This window comes from Triplophysa rosa, linkage group LG16 (genome assembly GCF_024868665.1).
Source record: "Triplophysa rosa linkage group LG16, Trosa_1v2, whole genome shotgun sequence".
Taxonomy (NCBI): domain Eukaryota; kingdom Metazoa; phylum Chordata; class Actinopteri; order Cypriniformes; family Nemacheilidae; genus Triplophysa; species Triplophysa rosa.
The window spans coordinates 22,456,420-22,481,505 of record NC_079905.1 but is presented as its reverse complement, the minus strand read 5'-3'; the positions used below and the strand labels follow the sequence as shown (position 1 = coordinate 22,481,505).

Sequence of the window (25,086 nt, the reverse complement as noted above, 5' to 3'; positions counted from 1 at the left end):
TTGTCTATTTTATGGCTTTGACAATTAAAATGATTAATAACAATTAATTTATTCAATGAAACAAATATATCCTTTGGAAAAGTGGAAATTCTTTAAATAACTAATAACATTCACTATAGAGAGATCATATAAAACCTCTGATATATGAGGATGGTGTCGTCTTGCTGTCTAGATGCAGCAAATCGATCACTTTAATAAAACTCATCACCACAAAAACATACAAACTGATGACACTTAAATGATAGAGAAATGTCACTGAATGTAACAGTGAGTGCAGATCAAGAATGGTGCATGCAGAATTCTGCAGAACAACCTTGTTTTTTTAAGAATTCACAATAATTGCGGTTATCTGAAATAATTGTGATTATGTCAAATAATTTTGATGAGAAGATTATATTAAAGGGGTCATATGACACGGCTAAAACGAATATTATGGTTTGTTTGAGATGTAATGCATTGTGTATACACCATTTAAGGTTGAAAAACGTTGTATTTTCCACATACCGTGCATGTTTGTATCTCCTCTTTGCCCCGCCTCTCTGAAACGCGCTGATTTTTGACAAAGCTCTGAAAAGCGAGGTGTGCTATGATTGGCCAGTTAACCAGTGTGTAGTGATTGGTGGAATACTGCAAGCGTGTGATGGAAATGTGACGCTCTTACCATATTGGAAACATCAGGTTCCTCTTCAATTGTACTGACAGGTACACCCACCTTACTTGCGTATACATTTGTGCGGTCTTAGTCAAATCAGACCACCAACTGAAGTAGATTTGTGGGGGTGTGGCTACACGAGGCGTTTCAGGCAGGTCTGGGTGAGCATTTGCTTTTACATAGAATGCATCTTTTGTTCCCACACTTTCATTTCTGCAATTTGACGTGTCTAATACATGCATGAGCAACTTATAACACACAGAAAAACACGTATTCGCGCCATATGAACCCTTTAATAATTGTGCCAGCCCTAGTCCCGAGGTCAATGGAGTCTGACAGACCCTGCTCCCCTCAGGACAGAAGTTAACATGAAAGCGACATGCGCATCTAAATAGGCGCCACCTGCTTCATCAATGGATACAGCTGCAGCTGCAATCACCAACCAAATACACACATATACCACTATGTGAATCATCAGATGTTTATCATTAAAACCAAACTTATTTTACATGGTGTGTTTTGAAATTTATTCCTGTAAGATAATGGTATTTTGTGGCTTCCCATCTGCCAGATAACATCCCACCAACAGAACCCAACACATTACCAATAGAAACCCACAGACAGCATTAAATGTTCCAATCAGCCAATAAATCGGTTGTTTTTTCTATTGTTTGTTGTGTTTTCAGCAGGAATTATATTTTTAATATTTACACCTCAAACTACACTGCCTGGCCAAAAAACACCTTTATCTTAGATTACAGCGTGCATTAAGATGGTGTTTCAGAAAACGTGTGTACTGTCACAACTTTTGTTAATTAGTCAGGCAATGTGCGTTGAATACGAGTAAACAACTACATCCGGGATCGCTCCAGTCTCTCTCTCTCTCTAGTCCAGAACAGCATCTTCATCCAGAGATGTATATACATTCATGTTAGTTTAACTATGCATCTACGTGTTGTTTAAACCCACAACGTTTTAGTTTCCAGCCCAAATCTGTAACCACAGCTCCAAACATCAACCATGAAGCTAGACACTGATCGACATCACGGAATGTATGTATGTATGGGATCCAGTAAAGTTAGTCACCCAGCACTGACTGGTTAACAGGTTACCAGGTGTTTTAATGCAGTACTCACCCCAGTCCTCGCTGGTTAGCAGATTATCAGCGCAGAAGCGACTGTCCAGGTCCGACAGCAGCAGCTCGGCAGTCATCATCACACTAGCGCAGGTCTCCTCCACACTGAGACACCAGGAAATCAAAATTTACATCCAGCGGATTCGTGTTAAATCCACAGACACGCCTGAAGCCTGAAACCATGGAACTAAGTTAGTTGGGTGTATTTTATTCGTTTTATTGAATGATTTAAGTCGCCATCCTGCACGACCGTTTCGCTAACAAAAAGACAAGGAAGCTAATTTCCTTAACATGACCCGCCTCTTTTTGGAGTGCGCTGCCAATCTGAATGTGGAATATAAAACAGTCCCGCCTCTCGACTACTAGATGAAATGCTATTGGACGCGCGATGGACAAATCATTGGGCTTCAGAACAGGAAAACGGATTTCCGTCCAATCAGCGCAAAGATTTTGCATGACAGCTACGCGAGCCAGTAACCGTCAAGAAGCAGCCACAATTTAGGATTGACATAAATATTGACCAATTAAAGTGTAGATGTCGCGAGCTTTCGTTCTTTCATTCGTTTTACATAATTTGTGATTCGTTCAGCAGTATAAACTCTGACGCCAACCGCCGATGAAACCAAAAGCAGCAGGAGAAGAAGAAGAAGCAGTTAAGCTCTGAATGTGAATGCTATTAGTAAAATAGAAAAGTGTACATGGAAAGGTCCTACATTTGTAGCTCTTACATAGAGTCAAGCGTGAGAAGCAGGGTTGCCAGGTCTTCGAAACAAAACGTGTCCAATGGTGCCCATTAAACTAGCCAAACGGCCCCATCCAAAATATCAAAACTCCTATAGCTAAACAAATTAAACTGTTATTAAGTACACATAATTTCTTATTGTAAATGACCGTGTAGCAGTAATTATAAACACAATTTGTTTTCATAACTAACATCCCATCCTAAGACTGACCGCTGATCGACAAATCTTCCACCTTTAACTCGTGGAAGAGTAGTTCAGTTCTGTAGGAACACTCCAGACTTGGCAACCCTAATGAGAACCGAGAGCGTGCTAAGAGTGATGGATCAAAATTAAACTAACAATAACTTCTTATTTCACATCAGTTGTATACACATGTCAGGTCGATTTAGCTTCAATGGTTTCAGCGTTACTCATCACGGATGTATTTAATAAAATAAATGTACTGATCTCTTGTGTCTTATGTATCCACAGAACGTCTGTGAATCTTCAGCTTAAAGTACACCACCGGTCATGTATTACACCATGCCATTCATTTTTGGGTGGAAGGAACTTATTACTTTGGCGTGTGTCTCTTTAAATGCAAACGAGTGCTGGCGCCATCTTCTGGTAAACATTGTAAAAGCAATGAGATGCCAGGCCACCTCAATGACAGATTTTACAAAACAATTGCAAAGATTTTCTTAACAGTGTTTTTAAAACATTTTTTATCAGTATATGAGCTTAAACTTTTGAATTGTGATTTTGCAAGTAATGTCAGAAATATCTCTGTCTTCCTCCATTTAAAGGACTGTTGTTACTTTTTCGTTAATCCGCTTCTCCGATCGCGGATAGCTGTAACAGTTTGCTCTGGTCCATTTCTCACAATGATGAGCCGACAAAGTTATTGAGTGGCATGTTGTTTAATCTTGTCAGCAAAAGCTCCACCCATCACTATAACGTTTCACAATCACATGAACTTCACGAAATTATGAAAAATAATAAAACCTCTAAAGCAGCTTACTCCCCATTTTCCCGTCTGCTACCTTGTTCTCACACACGTGAATACAACACCCGCACTACTTCTACCCATCATTCAGTACGGTCAGGACTACAAACCCCATGCTTCTTAGGGACAATTCCCATATTCCCACAATCTTGAGTCTTGATAGAAATAGCTGACCCCCAGAGGCGTTGCAAAGATGCCCGAAGATGGGCACGACTTCCCTAAACTTATTGTTCAATAAAAATGAAATAAAACATCACATTAAAATCTTGCACAAGCAGTAGACTTTGAACTTAAGCTCATGCACGCTGTGTCCTGTGGGTGACCTTCTTTATTTCCATGGTTACAGTCAACATTTAAATAGTTTCTTACGTTCTATCTAGCGAGGATATAAACATGGCGGACGGTGTCCAACTCAGTATGGGGATGAGGTCTATGCTGACCTGCAGTCACCAGTCGTGGGCAGGGTTTTTGCAGATTGTGACATCACATTTATGATCAGGAATTTTGCATAATAGGTCACCTTTAAGTGGATAAACATCAGTTGACTGTAACCATGAAAATAAAGAAGGTCACCCACAGGACTATTAGTTGTGTGACAGAACAAAGCTCATTGTTCCTTTTAAATCAGAAAATTACCAAGAGATTTGAGAGAATACAAAAAACCTGATAAACTGATAAATCTAATAGAGGGTATGCATTGACGTCAATTTCCCACGTGAACATGCCGGGACATGCTCCATTGAGTGGTAAAACACTCAGCAAAATGGCTGCTTACAATAGCAGAAACAAAGAAGCCGGGACTAAAACACTCAAATATTTGCTGAAATTACAAGCAGAGGGACTCGACGGTGATCCTTACGACTACCTTACGGCTTACAAAAGAATCCAGTGTTCTTGGACACTCAAATGTCGCGCGGAATTGCGTTTCTCTTATATTGTAACTATTCATTTTGCAGAGTGTTTTACCACTCAAGCGGGCGTGTCCACGTGGTGTTCACATGGGAAAGTGACGACATGTGCATACCCTCTATTGAGTGGCTCAGAGATGATGTATTTTTGTAGGCTAACCTGGAAGTAAGCGCCCCGCTGGTTCCCTCGAACCAAAACCTATGCATTTTTCTCATAGACTTTTGGAAGATCGCAAAAAATAAGATCTGTGACTAACAAATGTTCGTGTTGTTTACTTACATTTTATGCCTTTGGCAGACGCTTTTACCCAAAGCAATTGACATTGCATGACACTTTACATTTGTATTTGAGTGCAATCCCTGGGATCAAACCCATGACCTTGACTTTGCTAGCGCCAAGCTCTAACCACTGAGCTACAGGTTTTGTCTATCAAGATGATCTTTACAGATTAACATGATATTTGCTATTTTTGAAGCCGAAATACAAAGCTAACACGATGCTATAAACAGACTACACTTAAGGTCGCTCGATATCAACGTCACCACCACCAAGCCTCCGACAACTCTTTCAAACTCTGGTAAGTAATTACTCCGTGAATGAATCCCCAACAATGATTTTAGACATTTGTGCGCATGTTGCATTATTTGTGAGATTTAAATGCGCGATGACGTCTAAAGTCGGAAGTTGCTTTTAGCAACTTGTTAGCAACTGCCATTTTAAAGACAGTAAAGACAATAAAGGTTTTAAAAAAAGTAGTCATCTCTAAGTTCTGCAAAAATACAGAACATGTAAAAATACACTTGACAATCACAAATTTGAGGGTGTACAGTACACGTGCTAGAGTTTACTGGATGAAGAATAGTGATATTTCTCTCTTATAAAGTGTGTACTTTAATTATACTGTATGTTTATATAGTGTAAAGCCCTGTAGATGATTCTGGGATGCGCAATTACTTGCGCTCCTATTGATATTAGCCTATTGATATTATTATAAATTGCTGTTACTGTGTGCTGTAATTATACCGTATGTTTACAGTAAGTAGTATAAAGCCCTGTATGATTCTAGGATGCAATTTCATAGCACTATAACGTGCGCTCCTATTGATATTATCCTGAGATTCTGATTGGTGTGTCATCAGTTTTGCTATTGAATGTTTACTGATGGATAAATGTGTGCTATTTGAGTTTACATTGTAACACTTCAGTTCATTATATTGTGTGTTTTCTGAATGAGAACATGCATAAACCTTTGCAAAACGAGGACGTTTTTGTGTGGGGTTTGTACAAGTTGATGTATTGTTCTGAGAATGTGTTTATAGTTGTGAGAAAAAGGTGAATTGTTTCATGAATTGTGTTAGCAATTGTGAAAAACTGTACAATCAAACTGTTTAAGATGTTTCTGAGCTCTAAGATAATGTCAATGGGGAAACTGTTAAAAGCAGTTCATTATCCTCACTATATCTCATTTTCAGCTGTTCTTCGATTGGATGCTGGTTGCACTTTGCTGATCAAGGAGGAGCTCAGTGGGCAATAAACCAAACAGATTTCGTTCTGTCTTCCCCTTCCAAGTGGTGAAGATGGTATGGTCTGTTTCCACACACTCAATGACACACACACACACGCGCGCACTGAAGATGCCCTGATACAAACCTGTTCTGTCTGAGAGAAACAGAATGACTAGAGAAGTGAAACTCATCTCGCTTTAGGGCTGCTCAATATTGGTGAGTGAAACTATTCATTCATTATCCTATGAATATATAATATACTGTAAATCTAATTGTTTAAATGATTAGTGTTAGTTCATTTGTATGTTGGTTTCCAACATCTGGTTCAAAATTAGTACAGTATATAGTACAGTATATGTGAATACTGTCCTCCGAATGAAATTACAATGATAGCTGTTTCAAACAGAAACACCAAAACCACAAGGATATACGCATACATTAAGATTCAGCTATGATGACAGATCAGAACAATTCAAGTTAGATATGAAATAAACACTAATAATGTTAGCTGCAGGGTTTCTTGCGCGTTTTAAATGTTATGCTGTACATTTATTCAATCTAATAATGATCACTTGATCTGTGTTTTTAATGTGTTATTTATTGACAATATCCCACCTATAGCATGAGAGCATGAGAACAATGCTCTCATGCTCAAAAATGTCTTTAAAAATGACGAAACGCACATGTTGTTAAGATATGGATAACTCTTATATGATCGTGTGAGGAGCAGAATGAGCGATTCATGATCTGTCAAATCTCATTCACATTTGTCTCATCAAGACATGTCACGCTGGGTTTGATGTCAGTGATAATCTCGTAATGATCATGCCAAATTCTTATGCAAATATGCTGCAGCTGACGGAGATATTTTCAGTAAAGAATGACTGCACCTCCATTCATAGAAATCAACAAAGACAAAAATAATACAGGTTTGATGACATGAACCAAATTTTCATTTTTGAGTGAATTAATCCATTAAGCACTCAGATCGAAATATCTTTCTGGAATGATCTCCTTAAATCTAGTGAGTCCCCACAGAGCAAATAAGTAAATATCTCCTCATGTTTTGGTTTGGTGTGGTCTCTGTCTTCCCGGCGGCGGCCGGTGATCTGGACATGCAGCTATCATGCTCTGCAGAAGAGAACAGCACTTTTGATTCCCAGCAACATGTGGTTGTTGTGTAATATGTCTTAGTGTGGTATTATGGGTAATTTAACACAGTCAGCCCACGCCGTTTCATTGCCTTGTGAGACGCTCGGAGTGTCTCTGTGTTTACTGTCTCTGCGGTCACCTTGACAAGCCATTGAATCATCTTTAAACCATTCTCTCTCCCCCTCTTTCAGTTTGGTATGCTAGTTATTATTGACCTTTCAGCTATCACACTTCACCCAAAAATGAAAATTCTGCCGTTACTCACCCTGTATACATTTCTTTGTTCTGCTGAACACAAAGGAAACTATTTGGAAGAATTTCAGTAAGCAAACAGATCTCATCCCCCATTTACTGCCATAGTAGGGAAGATAATTATGGGAGTCAATGGGGCATGAGGTCTCTTTGGTTGCTGACATTCTTCCAAATATCTTCCTTTGTGTCTTCCATTTTTTTGGTGAACAAGCGAGGCTCAAAAATCATATTCAACGATTAAGGTTTTATACACACACACACACACACAAAAAGTGCAAGAGTCACTTTGATGCTAAGGGTGTAGTGGGCTGTTGCCATTGGGTTGCTGTGTGGTCGTTAAGATGTTCTGTGAGTGGTTTGAAGTGCATTTAGATCGGCTCACAACTCAAAAAAGAACCCCACCTAATTTTCTGTTATCTGATTAAGACAACTGGCTTGGGTCTTTTAATCAATGTAAGCCTTTAAGATTTGTTTATCTGTTGTTTTGTCTGCCAGACAAAAATCATGAGTTATGAAGAATTTATAATAGTCCACCTCATCTTGCTCAAACACTGCAAGGTCAATGTTTCTATTTTGGGTTGAGGATTTTGAGAAATCCTTAACCCTCCGTATGAACAATAGTAATAGTAAGGGTAAGCACCAGGGTTGTAAAAATATATTGTGGCACGATACATCACAATATAAAAAAATATGATATGTATCTTAGAGCTATGCTGATTTTTTATAATATGACATCTCTTTCATCCTATTGGTTGAGTTTCCTACAAGTGACGTAAATAAAACATAAATAATGTTTTTATGTGTGTATTTTAACTCTTTTAGGAAGCTCTACATTACCAAGTTATTAAGAGTTTTTGTCCGTCACGTCACATCCGATTAGGACACTTTGTTAGGGTTGAAGTCCTTGTTTAATTTTATGTTGAAATTCAGTTTTATTTTTCAATGACAGACGCATTCCATTTTTATTAATTTACATACAGAAGGTTCAATTCAACCTTGAGTTGCATATATACAACCAAAATGTAAGCCCAACTTGCAAAAAAGGTTCTCCCTATACAAAGATGAATAAGGTGAACATAGAATTTTTAGTTAAAGGAGTCAAATGATTGTTTTGCATATACTGAACAAAATTTGCCTAAACATGTTTCTAACAAAGATGATTTTGTTGACTGGACTTAGATTCTCAATTTTTTGGCCAAAATGTGTCAGAAAGTTTGCCCAACTTACAAAACAGTGTATTCTGAACAAGCAGTATTGCAAGAGTTTGAAAGTTCCCAAGATGCATTGCAGCATGTTCAATTCTGTGTTTCCTATTTGTTTTTCTTTTAAAGATTAGTGTTTAAGTTCTTACTGGCTTCATTTATGCTTTAATATTGTTGTTACTGTTAGTTATCTGCTGTGTTTAGAGGTTTTTTTTAATGAATTATAGTTTTTGATTGTTACCATGGTTGAAGTTTGTGTGTTCAATGTTGAGGTGCAAGTGCATGACACAACGGCAAAACCGGTATAAATGCACTCAACACACACTGTTTAAACAGTTATTTGATCAAAGTTTTGGTTTGAGGCAGAAAACACGTACAATTGTAGTTAAAGACAAATACATTTGTTTATTGGTTTAAATAACCAATCTATATTCTCTGTTTATGTTCAGCCAACAAAAAATATTTTGTTCTGTTGTTCATTAGGTAAACATGACTATGTTGTGACAACTATTGACTCAAACATACATTTTTAAGTTGGGTGAACTTCAGTCTCTGTTTGTTAACTCAAAAACGTGCTTGTGATAGGTTGCCTTATGATTTTAAGTTGACTCAACTATGTTTATGGTTATTTGAATTTCGATTATGTTTAAAATTTTGCTCAAAATAGTGTGTTAATATAATATTGTGAACTTGCATTTGATCAAATCAAGCGTATACCATTACACCCCTGGTAAGCACCTGTAACAGTACTTTAACGAAGAACGATGCCACAGGTGATAAGTGATGAGGTGTTTAATAAAGCCACAGGTGAAAAAACAGGAACAAACGAGTAATCCACAAAACAGGTACGAGTGTAAATCCAATCACGAATCGACGGTATATCGGTACGGCAACGGTATAATAAATACTAGGTGTTACGGATGTCAAAATATCAGCCAATTATCATCGATTATCTGTTTGATATATCACTAGTTATTAGTATTCCTCACAAACCACTTCCTGAATGTCTCATGATGCATTTAATTGAAATCAGCATGAAGGCAGTACAACTAATACAATAAATGTTCATAATTGACACGTACATCTAAAAATGCTTGGTTACTACTGAGTCAATTCAATTCACTTTTATTGTCACGTCCAAGGAGTGAAAATCTTGTGTGCATTGCCCCAGCAACAGCGCAGTGGAGCCGAATGGTTGTTTCATTTTTGGGTAAAATATGAATATTTTCTGGCTTAATTGAACCCAACAAGCTATGCTAGCTTGAAAAAAAAGTTGACATATATCCGAAGAAAGACCATTACTGTGTAAACGAACAGTTAAAAGCTGCTTTACTTCCCCCCACCCGCATGAAGATAATGAGGCAGTTGTCATGGAAGCAGAAGGAGGGGGTGGGGCACATGCTGTAATACTCTATTAATAGGGAGACAGTCATTAAAGATCTTTCAATGAATCACTTTAACATAACATGATTGTGAAACCATGAATAACTTACACTTTGTTAAAGCAACAGCGCGTGAATGTGCAATTTCACCTCTGACTGTCTGAAACACACTGCACTGATACATAGATCCGCATTACTCGTGTCTCTGTGTTGCCGTATACTTACAGTACATGCAGACTTCTTATCATGGTTATGTACATCGGCTATAAACAATCATCCTTTATTAAACGTGAGTGAGGTAACACCTCAGATCACACTCCATGTTGGTAATACAAAACCATCAGAGTTTTAGACTCACGTTTATGGGGAGGCCCAGACCAGTTACTGTTGTTTATTTAGGTTTTTATTTCAATTTAATTCTTCACTTTCCAGGCCTTGGGAAGTCTTAAAAATCTTTTGAACACGATAAAGGCACAATGTTGTGTTGTTGTAAAATAATGAAAATACACTGTGCTATGCTCTCTGATTGGACATAAATTAGATTGTCATTTTCTGTATGCTAACATCCCTGAATTGACCTCAAACCCATGTGAGTGATATTAATGAACAAAATGTACTTAGGAAAGAGTTTCATGTTGGTTTGCTCGTAATATTGCATAAGCTACTGTTACTATAGTAAGAACATGTAAAAAGTGTTACAGCCTTTTCCCTTAGCAGGGTTTGATATAAAACCAGATGCTTTATGTGTCAGTTCAGTTTGTTGTTAAGCCTTTTCTATTCATGTTTTTGGTTTTTGAATGAGCGTGTACATTAATGACTGCGCTCTCTATTCAAGAGCCCTGTTTGCTCGACTAGACTGAACATGTATTTATTCTACCCAAATAAGTCAGAACCAGGTGTTTATAAGAACCATTCCTTTCTTCCTTTTTATCATCTAAAGCACCTTTTTCCACCAGTTTCACTTTTGTGAAACAGAAAGGTTCTTTGGATGTTAAAGCTCCTTTATGGAACCATTCAGCCAAAAGTGATTTTGAGTGTCACTCGTCATGAATGAACTACTTTTGGACGTACGGTAGCACTGCTCGCGTGTTGCGTGTGACACGGTCTGGAGTTTTTAAGGAGTTTAGATTGAAGAGGAGCGGGCCGAGGGTTCATAAGAAGATCCAGACAGGAAGCCAGGAAAAGAACAGGATGATCACATGTTTGTCTAGCAGAGGTTATTTTTTACCCATTACCATAGAAACAGCAGTGATGCGATTGTCTCTGCTTAAACTCGAGTGAAAAATGCATGTTGTCCATAGAGCTTCTCAGAATAGACTTCAGACCGTAACACACAAAATGAAACCCATAACATTACACGTTATTATTAACACAACATTATCCACATGTGGTAGCTGTTAGGATCTACACGTGAGTATTTTTAAGATCAGCAGTGTTTTATTTCTTCTCTCTCTCTCAGGGCAGGGGTGAGATGACGGAGGTGGAGCCGGTGTTGGACTTTGCGTCGTCAGGTCGGTCGGGTCGACGTAATGCCCTTCCTGACATCCTGGGCTCTCCGGCAGGTGTCAGCCCCTCCGACCTGCCGCTCAATCTCGCTGAGCTCTCCCTCACGGGTCTGGGAGGTTCACGAACACACGCACAATCCCAAAACACACTTGAATAATGAGTTAGACTGTCATGTGTTGAACTGCGTCTCTGTTTCTGCAGATGGTCCTGGAGGGGCTCAGTCTCCATCTACACAGGACGTCCCGCCCCCTGCAGACGGTTCAGATGAGAGCCAGAGATCCTGAAGACTTTCTCACACTGAGAACACACATACAGTCCCCTGTCTCTCACTTGATATGGACAACACATGTGTTATGCGTCTATAAGTAAAGGGACGGGCGTGACAGTTCAGCTGTTGACTGAAAGAGGCCGGTCCCCCCTCACATCTTTAAAAGCTTCTGAAGGAGTCTTGTGTGCATGAGCTCATATACAGTGCAGTATGTGAAGTGTTTATTGACAGTAAGCAGTGTTAGCGCGTGTCATCTGCAGATATGCTGCTGGGGAATCTGGCACCGTCAGTAGTGTTGCTCACACAGTCTGAAAACCACACAGCTTTCAATGTCACCTTCTGCCTGTCAGCAGCTTGAGATGGATGTCTGCTCACAGCTATTACAACATTAGTGCCGTGAGACAACAGCATCAGAAATGACAGACATGGAGATCTGGATACGACACTGAGCTCGCTTGGACGAGCTGCAATCCAAACTCTAGAGATGCAATGCGTTTTTGTAAAAAGTGTAAAATAAGGTTGGGATGGTGGGAGTTTGCGTGTTTATAATTTCTTATATTATGCAAACTGCCGATTGTGCTGTTTTTGTTCATTCTTCACAGTAAATCTTAAAAATGACCGTTAAAGATGTTGTTAATAAAATTGAATTCTGCCAATTTATGCGGAAGCCATAGTGATCAGCTAGTGATATATTCAGGTAACAACCTGTTTTTTTCAAACCCTTTAGTGCAGTTTGTGTGATGTGCTTTGAAAGAATGATTGCCTGAGAATGAAGGGTATTTATCCATTCATAAAACTCTCTTTTATTAAACCGTCTGTACTTCTTCTAACATGAAGAAAAATATCATCAAATACATTGAGTGCACATTACAGTAAACGAGCAGGTAAAATGCTTAAAACCCAAAGCTTCGACTTATCTGTTACAGTTTGAAAAGCATTTTCAAAAGTGGCTCAGTTTAGATGGATTCATAGTTCAAGGGTTCTTTGAACTTCACACTTAAAAGCGCTGGGTTGTTTTTAACCCACTTGAAATGGACAAACCAATAACGGTAACCCTACATGTCCATATAAGACCCAACCATTGGTTGAAATGACCCAGCATTTTTTCATTGTGTAAAAAATCTGTCACTTTGCATTTTTATTAAATCAGTGTACTATACTAGCCCATTTTTAAAATCACAAGCACTTAAAAAATGCATTGTGTCCATGACACTATCCGAGTGGGTTTGTGAAATTAAAATGTGTTTTTTATTTAATAAAGTCTGTTCAAAGCAGAATATTTCGGAATATTCTATTTTATTTTCGATTTCCAAAAGATTAGGAAATTAAAAATTAGGAAGGTTTGCTTTGGGAAGTCAATGTGATGTCTGAACCCCGAGAACAGATAACTTTAAATTTGACTATTAAAGGAGGGTGCAACTGTGTTTCATGCATTCTGAATTCTTTACAATGTTGAACATGCTGGCTTCTCATTCTTAAAGGGATCATATTGGATGGCTAAAACGAACACTAATGTGTGTATTTGGTGTAATACAGTGTGTTTACGCAGTTTACGGTTAAAAAAACATTAGTTTTCACATACCGTGCATTACTGTTGCTCCTTTGTGCCCCGCCTTTCTGAAACGCCTCGATTTTTAACAAAGCTCATCATTGTGAAAAGCGCTGTGTGCTCTGATTGGCCAGCTACCCGGTGCGTTGTGATTGGCCGAATACCTCAAGCATGTGCCGGAAATGTAACGCCCTTAAAATAAAATAAATACCATAAAAATAAATAAAAAAAACGTATGTGTGAATTCAAGCCTGAATGTGATCCAGAAAATGCATTTGACCAAGCGGATTAATCAATGTTGCTAGCAGAGCGTAACATATTTGTAAGGTTTTATTTTTAAAAACTATTTGGTTTAACAATCGAGCTGCCTTTGACGCTGTCTCTCGAAACAACGCGACAAAGTCAATGAAACATTACAACGAGGTATTTGTTGCATCCAGTGGGGACATAGTTACTAAATATAGACTTTTTTGGTGTAGCATCACGCTGCAGGGGAGAACAGCCAGAGGATACAAGTACCCACGTAAATATAAAACCAGATCTGCATTTGTGATCATAGGACCGACAAAACGCTTACGTTTGAATAGTCCGTTGCAAATTCTTCAATAATGAAAACGTACTTACGTAAGTGAGAAGCGGCAGACTGTCCTTATAAAAAAGTTGGGTTTGCCCCACTTTTTAGAAACAGCCTTTGTGCACAACCAGCTGTTAATGTGCTACACACTCAGGAACAGTGTTGTTAATAAAACTTAACTACCGATTTCTAATCGTGTCCTCGTTTAGAAGACCCAACTAAGTTTTTCATTTGTAATGAAACACACAGCGTATCCACGACATGGCGGCAGCAACAACAACACTACAGCGGGAATAGACACGCCTTCTTTCTGTGCGTATACATTTTGGGCGGTGTTCTTCAACGCTTCTCACGAACTGACGAATGTGGGTGCGTGTTTAAACGAGGCGTTTTAGGCAGGTTTGGATGAGCCTCCGCTTTTAAATAAAACACTTTAATTTTTGCAAGTTTTACGTTTCTAATATATGCATGAACAACTTGTAACACACCAAAGATACAGGAAAACACGAAATCGCATCATATGACTCCTTTAACATGGTCAAACTTGTCAAAAATCGAGTTGGGCATATGACGTAGTATTCCTGTGCTCGATACACTGCCCCAGAGGTTTCAGAAAGTTTTTTTCGAACATGAAAATCTGTTTCGTAACAACTTTTCTTAGTCCCTTACTGGACAATTCTTCGGAAAAGCACACCACACGTCAACCGAGGAGAGCGGGAGAAGGAGCATGCGCACACGTCACTTTCACTTGCGTGCAGGAGAGAGAGCATACGGTCACGAAGTTCAGCTGTTTGTTTGTTTACTGCATTTGGGTGATATATGATATATAATATATAAACGCTGGATATAACGCTGGATTTGGAGATCGTTTGAAACTGATACATGGAGCGGTCCCAGCGCTAAAAGATGCCGGACATGAAGTGAAACTGATGGCTATGTTTTGTTGGCAATGGGTACGCACGACGTGCTTTATTTCCACCTAGCCCTCCACCCAACCACAACATCATGCAATATTAATTGCTTTGTATTCATTTAAAGTTTGTTTCGTAAAGTAAAGTAAAGTTTAACATTGACTTACATGCAGACAAGTGATTTACAGGGCATTCAGAACATACCAATCACTTGTGTTTGCCAGCTCTACGCAGGCAAGTTTTATTTTAACAGACACAAAATGGCATGGAAATTGTGAAATCCAATGTCTTTTGTATCACTAACTTTAAAGCAATGCTAGATTGATTTGTTTCGGATCACTACTGCCGCTCGGTTTCAGCAGCTCTATAACATTTATTCAGAATTCTTCAGCAAATATCCAGAATCAGCTGTGCTCTTTTGTAAGATAAACTGCTATCAAGACATATTGTGAATGAAACATCAACAGAAAGTGTATCCTTCTCCCAGCCACACTTGATTTTGATGGTCCTCTTGAAGGAACGCTGCAACTACATGTCAACTAACTCTCATTTCAGTATTAGGAGATTGTTACTCTAGGTTAAAGTCAGGGTTAAGGACAGGGTCAGCAGAATAGAAAGAATGTCTGAGAGGACAGCAGATATTAAACAAACAGTCTACTAACATCTACTCATGAAAGTTAGTTTACAAGTAGGTGCAACTTTCCTTACAGTCAACATCAAAACAAAAAAAAGGACCCAAATCACTAGTGTCTCTAAATGCGTTAAAATGCATTATGGACATTAAAATAGATGGAAACGTATCAGAAAACTCAACATGTATTATGCTTGAGGTTCTTAGATCAACTCACAACAGGACAACAGTGACTCTGTTTGTAACTGCACGCACACACACACACACACACACACACGCGCGCACGCACGCACGCACACTCACACGATTGACACAGCCAATCGATATCTGACCAACAGAGATGAGTCACGCGCAGTACGAAGCATTGCCTGCTTTGTTTGACTGTAAAAATATTTACAGTTTACCTCTAACATAGACTACATACCTTTATTGTATTTATATTTTTCTTTTGTGTTTGTATTTTATAATAATTGCACTGTCTTTGGAGCTGACCTGACCTACATTTCACTACTTGTTGTATATTCTCTATATGACTGTGTATGTGACAAATAAAATCTTGAATCTCGAGGTTTGTTACATGTCATGGCTTGCCATCAACGTCAAATCTGTGATATTGAGCATTATCTCCTTTGTCCAATAAAACGTGATAGACGCTATTCGGAACATTCTCTGGCATCGTGCTGGCGGGATAACAGGAAGGATGAGGTTTTGCACAAACCGGTGGAGCTCACGTCATATCAGTAAAGCAACACGTCATCTTACAAATAGCCTGCCTGTTTTATTTGTCAACTATTGTTTTGAGAAGACAAACCACGATGACCACAATAAATTACCATCAGAGACTTAACGGAGTTCACTTAAAACACCCTTTATGAAAACTAAGCATTCTTGTAACCACAAATGTACATGCTCCCACTGTACGCATATTATAACCACGGTATTTGTAATAAAACTATAGAAAAGGCATCCAATATTCATGGCTAACTTTTACTATAATAAAAAAATGAAGTCGTCTGCTAACGTTGCCTTCTACGCAAGGTTTAACAAAGATGGATATAAAACGAGTCAACGTGGTGTTGTTTTGAAATACATTACCCAGAAGAGCGCGCGGGTCGGTGACAGCCAATAAAAACCGAGAACGTGACGCGCGTCATTCATTCGATCCTTTTATCCGCGAACTTGACTCGCGCGCGGCAACCGTCGGATCTGTACACTTTGTTTTAAGGTGGGTTTGCGTGTAATGTTGTGATTAACGTGAAAATAGACACTCTGAAATTCGAGATTTGTGATGCATTTGTATACGCTGGTGTTGTGGATCTTATAGATCGTTTTATTATGTGCATGTCAATGTTTATGGAGTATAGGGTTATTGTTATAAATGGGCACGTGTCTCGTTACGTTTTCAGTGCATCTGTTCGAGTTCACTATCACAGTGAATAACAGGTTTTTATCGGTTTGTCGAGGCTGTAGTTAAAGAAGAGATTAATAGTGTCGGGTAGAGTCCTTTTAGTCCAATAGTTTGGAAAAATCATGTTTATCTTTTGCAAATGTTTGGCAAAGTTGTTTTTTTATATGAAGTTTTGCACGCGTTTGCAAGTGTTGCATTCGTTATGTAACGTTAGTGTCGTTCATGAATGAAAGTTAACGTTACGCATGTAGATGCGTCTGTTGTTATCGAAGCATTGACTGAAGTATGTCAATGTAATTTACAATGCGTCTGAATGCTCGAGTGAGTGTGGATTCTGCTTATTTAACTTCTTTGAGTGTGTATGGATTCTGTTGTTGTGCTCGTGGGGTGTAGATGGATGTAGTCCGAGCACGGCGGATCTGTGCACGATGTACCTCTTGACTCTTTGTTTTTGCATCTGCACTAACAGCGATGTTTTGATCGTAACAAAAACATCAAAACGCAGATTATTTCGGGTTCAGTAATCGGAATAAAATATTTTGCACATGAACTGCGTGTGTTTGTTTTCACACGTGAAGTTTAGAGTGTACCGTTCTTGTGTTTGAAGAATACGCGCCTGTTTTTTTTTGTTTTGTTACCCGCGAACCTCTAAACCTTCGCGCCAAATTGAGAACATGTCAACACACGTGCGCGCGCAAAGTAGGTGTGTGTTATGTGCTGCACATGCGATGGGGTGACGTTAGATCCGGTCCGCCCTTACTTTTGTGTTCTCTACCTTTTGCCTCCATTTGATTATTGCAAGGGCTTCATGTGTTTCTTTAGTTCCCCTGTTCTTGTGCTTTTTTCTTTCAGACATACTCTGACCCGGTAGTCTTCTGCGCCAATGGCTGCTTTAAATGGTAAGAAAGAATGCTGTATTTATGTGTTTGTGCAAAATGTAGTTATTTATATTGGATGGCAGAGATAAACGGTGAAATCTGTTGTTTTCAGATATTCAGGTGAAGGAGCTGGACAAGCGGGCCTCAGGTCAAGCTTTTGAGGTCATCCTTTCCAGTCCAGTCCCAGATGCCAAGATCGAGTTCCCTCTTTCTCCTCTAAAGAAGAAGGATCTTTCCCTGGAGGAGATCAGGAGGAAACTAGAGGCTGCAGAGGAGAGACGCAAGGTGCATCCCTTCATCTTTTTCACAAGCACAAGTCCGCATGTAACTTCAGCAAGCCTTTGAGTCACGCATACTAAATTACACTGAATGAACATTAAAATCTGTCCCAGAACTAGTCGAACAGTCGTTTCATAAAGGAAGATGATGCTGGTTTACGGGTTCCCAGCATGCTTTGCAGTGCGTGCGTGCTAAACTATTTACAATCATCAGCTTTTCACATGGCTACACAACAGATAACTGACAAAAACAATGGCACAAATCAAGCTGGTGAAACCTTATGATTACTGCTCAACATTTTCCTTGCTGCGATGCAAGTCAAATGTTCTTAGCCTCGTTGTAATCAATGTGAGGTAACGCCCATGTAAATAATTTTATGTAGATGATAATTCACTCAAAGTCCTGTGTGAGGAATGCTATTTGTTTTATACAGCCAGTTTTATTTGGCCGCTTTGTCTCTTGATGTAACGCTAAAGATGTCTGTTTAACCTCCAGTCTCATGAAGCGGAGGTTCTGAAGCACTTGGCTGAGAAGCGTGAGCACGAGAAGGAGGTGCTTCAGAAAGCTCTGGAAGAAAACAACAACTTCAGCAAGATGGCGGAGGAGAAACTGCACCAGAAAATGGAGGCCAACAAGGAGAACCGCTCGGCAAGAATGGCAGCAATGAATGAGAAGTTCAAAGAGAAGGTAAATGAGATGGTCCAGTGTATATTTGGTTTTATATGACTAAAGTCTACTTTTATTTTTAGGACAAGAAGCTGGAAGAGGTTCGAAAAAACAGGGAAACCAAGGAGGTTAACACTGACGCTGACAACTGAAAGTTACGATGACCAGGGGTTCACGTGGGGTTTTTTATATATGCAAAGATGTTTTTTTTCTATTGTTGGCCAGTTATTTCATCCTCCCTCACCCCTTTATTAGATTGCTCATGACTTTGCAAAAGGGATGGTCTATCATCCTGTGCAGCTGTATCTGTTATTAACGTGTTCATAGTCTGTTAGGGAATCATATGTATGATGCAAGTCTGCGTTTGTTGAGCTCTTGCTTTTCTGCTGTAAGCACTTGACTGGTGTAGAATCAGTCAAAATACTGGCTTTACATGAAAGCAATGCACTTGTCAATAAAGACAAATTTGTTGTACTAAAATAAAACTGTTAAAACTCTTAAAAGTTTTTTGTGGACTAAACATGTTAAAGGAATCCTAATTTCAAGCCATTGGACGTTTTATATATATATATATATATATATCTAAATTAATCATTTTAGAAAAATACATTGACTTAATGGAAAACACCTGATAAAATCAAAGCAAATAGCAGACCTTGTCAGAAGGACATACTATGGATTGTGTCTCCCCCTAGTGTACAGGTTTATTTTAAGTTTTTAATGTGCAGGAAAAACCTTGGGGAGAGTGCTTTACAGACTGGGTCATTAACAGAATCAAGCAGGTCTGTGAATAACTGAATACATAATTATTAGTCCTTTGTTTTATGTAAAGTCTCTTTCTTGACATTTTGCTTGTAAAGGCAGTTTTACATAACTTTGTGCTTTAGAAGCTGTTCACATAAGCGAGTCCTGCTTGTGGAACGAGGAACAAAAGCTAGTTTAAATTCATGAAATAAAACACGTTTTTTCTACAGTACTGTCTACTAGTGATGTAACAATATTATTGATATCGTGTTATCGCAATAACAAGATTGAGATCGTGGTCACATGACTGTATGAAACGAGAAGTCTTCCGGGCCTAACATAATGTTAGAAAAAATAATAGATGTTACCTTTGGCGAGGTGCATCTGGTGCAATGATTTAATTTTATAAAAGGGATTTTTAGGTCATTTCACACCTCATACTATAACACACACCTCTAAGCAACAGTTATGATTAGAGGATAAAGAAAAGAGGATGCTTATGGCACGTTTCCAAGTCATCATTTGTCATTTAAAATATTGCAGTAAGTATACCGAGGTAATGTAGTTCAGTGAGATTTTGATATTGTTACTTCACTACATGCTACACATATTTGTAATGGCCAGAGGTGGGTAGAGTAGCCAAAATCTTTACTCAAGTAAAAGTAAAAGTAACTAGAGAAATTGTTACAAAAGTAAAAGTCACTATTTTAAAAATTACTTGAGTAAAAGTAAAAAAGTATGCAATGAAAAAACTACTCAAGTAGCTAGTTACTTAGTTACTTTGTATCTGATTATATAGGCCTACTACATAAAATTAATATTAACGCCAATATTTTAATATTACATTTTATTCAATATTTTTAATTATCATAAGCGGATATCTTTGCAATAGAGAGACTAAAGAATAGACAAACACAGAAGAGTCAAGCATTTCTGTCAATTTCATCTAGTCCTGATGTCAATGTAGTTTACACAACTTATTTAGAATAATAGACCATGTCAAACTAAAGCATAAACTAAACTCAGAGCATTTCCTAAGATGATCTAGAACATCTGCAGTGCTCTCTTAAATGAAATACACATTTATGAACAAAGCTCATGTTTTCTCGTGTTGTGTCACGTGTGTGTTGTGAAACGCTCTTACTTGTAAACAAACAGTAAACAGTGAACCACACGCCCATCAACAAGTTTTCTTCCTTCTGTTCTTCAAATGTATATTTCTGCAAGCCCACGTCTCTGTGTCTGACAGGTAACGCGCATGTTGCTGTGTCTGACGAACAGGTCGCGCGGGTGCGCGCATATAGCGGGCATTTATCATTGCTGGCAAACAATATGACACATTTGCAGTTTTGATTGTATAGATATAGATTAATATCCACTTCATCCAACGCTCTTTGTGTTCTGCGTGTTCTTAAGTTTCGCGCTACGAGGAGTGAGTAATCCTGCTTCAGATGATTCAGATCGTGCTGCGAACTGAACAAATCATTTGAACTGATTCATTAGCCTATTCAAATGGTTTTGCCCATTGTTCAATTAATGCTTTCAAAAGAATCGACTCACAAGAATCGATCACTCGGGAATGCCCGTAAAAAGAGACGACAACCTTGAAATAAACAACGCGTTTTAAAAAGCATATTTTAAAATGAAGGAACGAAGGAACGTCACGCAATGTAAGTTATGTAACGAAGTAAAAGTACAGATTTTCTATTAGAAATGTACTCAAGTAAGAGTAAAAGTACACACTTTTAATTTTACTTAAAAAGTACATATTTTCCTAACTGTTACTCAAGTAAATGTAACGAAGTAAATGTAGCTCGTACTATCCACCTCTGGTAATGGCTGTAGTTATGAATTGCGCATTCATATTTTTGTAACATATTAACATTCAGCTTATTTCACGTATATGACTTTTATCCAGCTCTTCTATTTTATTTAAACAAACAATACACTGATTAAAATGATTTTATGTTATGAATCATTTGTTTGGTAATAACAACAGTGTCCACCGGGTGGAGCATTGCACAAAGTTTTAAGGTGCAATTGAATACAAAGGAAAAGAGCATATTTGAGTGAAGAGATGCTTCATATAAAACTGTAAGGGATGAAATATTACAAAAACAAATGCAAGGTAAATATCACCTAAAATATTTATTTCTGTCATTTTGAATCTGTATAGTTTCATTTCAAAACATTTCAATTTTGTCATATTCTGCTGAAATGACCTCTAAAGACAATTCTCATGCGATGCATGTATTGCGTGTGTATATAGTGTTAGAGATTGTTAGGACACAAATTAAACCAGTGAAAAAGTACATTTTATTTTTAAAATATCCACATAACCAGAAGTGTCTGTAACTGAAAAACTCCCATATATAACGTGGTTGTGGGAATGAGTTCTCGGCCCTTAAGCAGAGGAGGTCAAAGTTCATGCAGACAATGACTGCGGTCAATGTCAAGTCAATGCTCTTACAGCGCTCTCGACTCGTGATAATGTCTGGAACAATCCCAGCAGAGAATGAACAATCATGTCTGGGAGTTAAAATCACAGCAGACTGTCGCTTCAGCTTTTTCCAGCCTATTTACCTGTCCGCCACTCACTTCCACTGCAGAGCTTTCAGACGTCCTCTGAAGAACTGACATCCCCTTAGACTTCATCTCATGAAGGTCAACCCACATTTTACTGTATTTAAAAAGAGTTTGGGTTGCCACTGAAATGCAGAGAGACAACAGAAACTATCCACCACACTCTTGCATTATGACAAAGATTTTTGTGAAAACTACATGTACATTGTTTTTCTATTACATAAGATGTTCCAAAAAAGCAACAGTGCGTGGGTATTAAACATTCATTGTAAAGCTCAAATGTATGGTCATGTATCATAGCAGATGTGTACAGTGAGATCAACTTACTGCTTGTGGTTAATTACAGTCAAATTGTGTGAATTTTTAGCCAGTATAGCTAAACTGAACATCAATGTGCCTGCACGTGACATCAGCTAGTAGATACACTCTTAAAATAAAGGTTCTTAAAAGAATCTTTTGTGAAACCGAAAGGTTCTTCAGATGTTGAAGCTTCTTTATGGAACGATTTTGACAAAAAAGGTTCTTCTATGGCATCGAAGAACCTTTTGAAGCACCTTTATTTTTAAGAGTGCAGAAGAACCCTTTGCTTCCATAAAAATCCTTTAACATGTAAAGAACCTTTCTGTTTCACAAAAGGTTCTTTGTGGCAAAAAAGGTTCTTCAGATTACAAAAATGTAGAAAAGAGATGGTACTTTAAAGAACCTTTGACTGAATGCTTCTTTGTGGAACCAAAAATGGTTCTTCTGTGGCATCGCTGTGAACAACCTTTTTTGAAGCACCTTTATTTTGAAGAGTGTACTTGGGTGTCATAATGCTGTTAAAGGGACAGTTCACCCGTGAACATTCTGTCATCCTTTACTCATCCTTAGGTGTTTTAAACCTGTAACCTTTTCTTTGTTCTGCTAAACACAAACAAAGATATTAGGATGAATGTCAGTAACCAAACACATCTCAACCCCCATTGACTCCAATAGTATTTATTTTATCTACTATGGGACTCAATGGGGGATGATAACTGTTTGGTTATTGATATTCTTTCAAATATCTTTCTCTGTTCATCAGAACAAAGAAATTTACACAGAGTTGGAACAATGAGGGTGAACTGTCCCTTTAACAAAACACTCTTTTTTTATCAAATAGTTTAATTTTAAAGACTTAAATTTGATGTTGAAATGTTCTGGTAGCCGTGTTTTACAATTTTATCAAAAATGTTTGTGATTAAACATGAATTGGCGGACCCCCAGTTTAAGACCCATGCATTAGATCATCATTCAAGTGCATAGTGTATACCCTGATAGCACACATACATCTGGTTTACGTCTATTTGACGTCTGCAAGACATCTACAATACATCGTTTGCTCATCTGCAATACGTCTCGGAGATGTCTGCTGTCAGACATCATATAGACATCTAGAAGATGTCTGTAAGATGTTTATGATTTAGAATGGATGTACGACAGCTCTTTCTAAGATGTTTAGCAGATGTTTTTAAGCAGCAGATCTCCAGATCTTTAGCAGACGTATTACAGACGTTCAGACGTCTCCGAGACGTATTGCAGATGAGCAAACTATGTATTTAAGATGTCTTGCAGATGTAAATGCAGACGTCAAATAGACGTAAACCAGATGGATTGTGCTATCTGGGTATAGTATGTTCTCTGGGACACAACTACCTTAAACTTAAACTAAGGGATGGAATTTCTGGCGACCACAATATCATGAGGACTTGCACTCTTTAAATGCAACCTACATCAACAACCTCGCAAATGCATAGAGATGTGTAAAGACACTTGGCAATTTCATGCCGACCACCCACAGCGGTTTTATGTTAACTGAACATCACCTTTAAAAATAGTACTAGAATGTGGTATACTGTGTGTCCTCCATGAAATCTTGAGGTAAATGCGTCACGCTGTCGTGAATGAAACACAAGAGACTTGATAAGCCGTAATGAATTCTTCAGGGTATTTATAGTCACGCTGCCAAGAATATGTTCATTTGTCAAAATGTCTTGCAAGGTAGCTTCCACTTTCCTCTCTATTAATTATACCTTGATAGATCACATCTGGAGTTCAGAAAGTGTTTACTTCAGTGCGGGTTGACAGAAGGTGAACTGAGACTCTTTAGGTAATTTTGAAGTAAACTTCTATTATCACTGTGCACAAAGATGAACATTCGATCAAAAGATTGTGTACATGCAAAGACCAAAAATACTTGTAAGGTATATTGTATACAGGCTATACCTTACAGTAATGTACAAGGTATATTGTATATACAGATTTATACTGCAGGTATATTCGTGGGAAGTCCATAAAATAGACTGAAAGTATACGTTCTTATTTAGTTTAACAGAGGCATACTAAAAGTAAACTAATAGCACACTTGAATGAACTTCTTGGGTGTATTCCCTAGGTTTGCACCCACAGCCGTTGTAATGTTAACACAACGCTCAACCGGTTTGATGATATGAGCCAGCATCCAAAACATGACAAAAGCTGGCGTCTGTTTCAACAGAATGACCCTACACACACTTTTCATTCCTGTCAGAAACACATTTACTCAGCAGCCCAAAGCGTGCTTGTGTAATTCTGCAGAGTCTGTGATCACTAAAAGCTTCGAGCCATATTTCAACAGGTCCGACGTGAGTGCAGACAGCATCTTTGTGGGACACGTCCTTTGCATGTCAAACCCTGAAATCGATTTTCCCAGAAATCTTTGTAATACGGCCCTCTCCCGCCCTCTGTCTCAGCTCTTTGTGTGTGCTAGCCCTGAAAACAAAAAACTGAGGGGAAGTGATGACACGTTTACTAGCAATCTCAGGATTGCACCTTTTGTTACAGGGATTTACAGTTACTGTCATATGATTCATAAGTTAGGGGCTGTGTCCACCCAGGCGCTTTTACGCGGCTAAAATCGCCAGGCGCTCGTCTGAAAACGCCTGCTGCAGGCGCTTTTGAAGGCGCACCTATTTTCCGCGAGACGCCATGGTTGCTATGATACGGAGTGTCCGCGAAAGTAGCGTCCGTTTCAGCAGTGATATTTGCATTTGTAAAATGTCGACACAAGGTAGACAACTTGCTCTGGCCATTGCTTTGGATGAAGGAATGCCAGAAGCACGTAGAAAGAGAGGAAAGAGCCTCCGGTCTATGTGGGTTCATGACATTTTGTTGG

General features: G+C 38.5%; 3 protein-coding genes across 7 annotated transcripts in view; 2 read left to right on the top strand and 1 right to left on the bottom strand.

The window, feature by feature from the left end:
* The window catches only part of atf6b (activating transcription factor 6 beta), a 30,472-nt gene extending 28,390 nt beyond the window's left edge, over positions 1 to 2,082 (bottom strand). For all 4 annotated transcript variants that reach the window (XM_057354798.1, XM_057354799.1, XM_057354800.1 and 1 more), the window contains exon 1: positions 1,789 to 2,082. In XM_057354798.1, the coding sequence (XP_057210781.1) occupies positions 1,789 to 1,867 (79 nt within the window). In that variant the 5' untranslated portion in view covers positions 1,868 to 2,082. The remainder of the gene's footprint in view (positions 1 to 1,788) is intronic.
* Positions 2,083 to 6,013: 3,931 nt separating this feature from the next.
* On the top strand, positions 6,014 to 14,582 carry LOC130567305 (cAMP-dependent protein kinase inhibitor beta-like). Its single transcript, XM_057355312.1, has 3 exons — positions 6,014 to 6,145; positions 11,377 to 11,530; positions 11,625 to 14,582. The coding sequence occupies exons 2-3, from the start codon at positions 11,389 to 11,391 to the stop codon at positions 11,705 to 11,707; spliced, it is 225 nt and encodes a 74-aa protein (XP_057211295.1). The 5' UTR covers positions 6,014 to 6,145; positions 11,377 to 11,388; the 3' UTR covers positions 11,708 to 14,582.
* A 1,930-nt stretch (positions 14,583 to 16,512) lies between these two features.
* stmn1a (stathmin 1a) lies at positions 16,513 to 19,553 on the top strand. 2 transcript variants are annotated; one of them, XM_057355310.1, is made up of 5 exons: positions 16,513 to 16,581; positions 17,617 to 17,663; positions 17,755 to 17,927; positions 18,417 to 18,608; positions 18,671 to 19,553. In XM_057355310.1, exons 2-5 carry the CDS (start codon positions 17,648 to 17,650, stop codon positions 18,737 to 18,739), a joined length of 450 nt encoding a protein of 149 aa, XP_057211293.1. In that variant the 5' UTR covers positions 16,513 to 16,581; positions 17,617 to 17,647; the 3' UTR covers positions 18,740 to 19,553. The 2 variants fall into 2 exon arrangements, with proteins under 2 accessions (XP_057211293.1, XP_057211294.1); XM_057355311.1 differs by lacking the exon at positions 16,513 to 16,581 and having other exon boundaries at positions 16,882 to 17,663.
* The last annotated feature ends 5,533 nt before the right edge of the window (positions 19,554 to 25,086 follow it).

What these genes read in the sequence shown, in the direction of transcription:
- LOC130567305 (XM_057355312.1), top strand. Translation starts at nt 11,389, where the DNA reads ATGACGGAGGTGGAGCCGGTGTTGGACTTTGCGTCGTCAGGTCGGTCG. An exon ending in CGCTGAGCTCTCCCTCACGG is followed by an intron (nt 11,531 to 11,624) that starts GTCTGGGAGGTT and finishes CTGTTTCTGCAG; the next exon opens with ATGGTCCTGGAGGGGCTCAG.
- stmn1a (XM_057355310.1), top strand. An exon ending in CTGCAGAGGAGAGACGCAAG is followed by an intron (nt 17,928 to 18,416) that starts GTGCATCCCTTC and finishes TTTAACCTCCAG; the next exon opens with TCTCATGAAGCGGAGGTTCT. An exon ending in ATGAGAAGTTCAAAGAGAAG is followed by an intron (nt 18,609 to 18,670) that starts GTAAATGAGATG and finishes TTTTATTTTTAG; the next exon opens with GACAAGAAGCTGGAAGAGGT.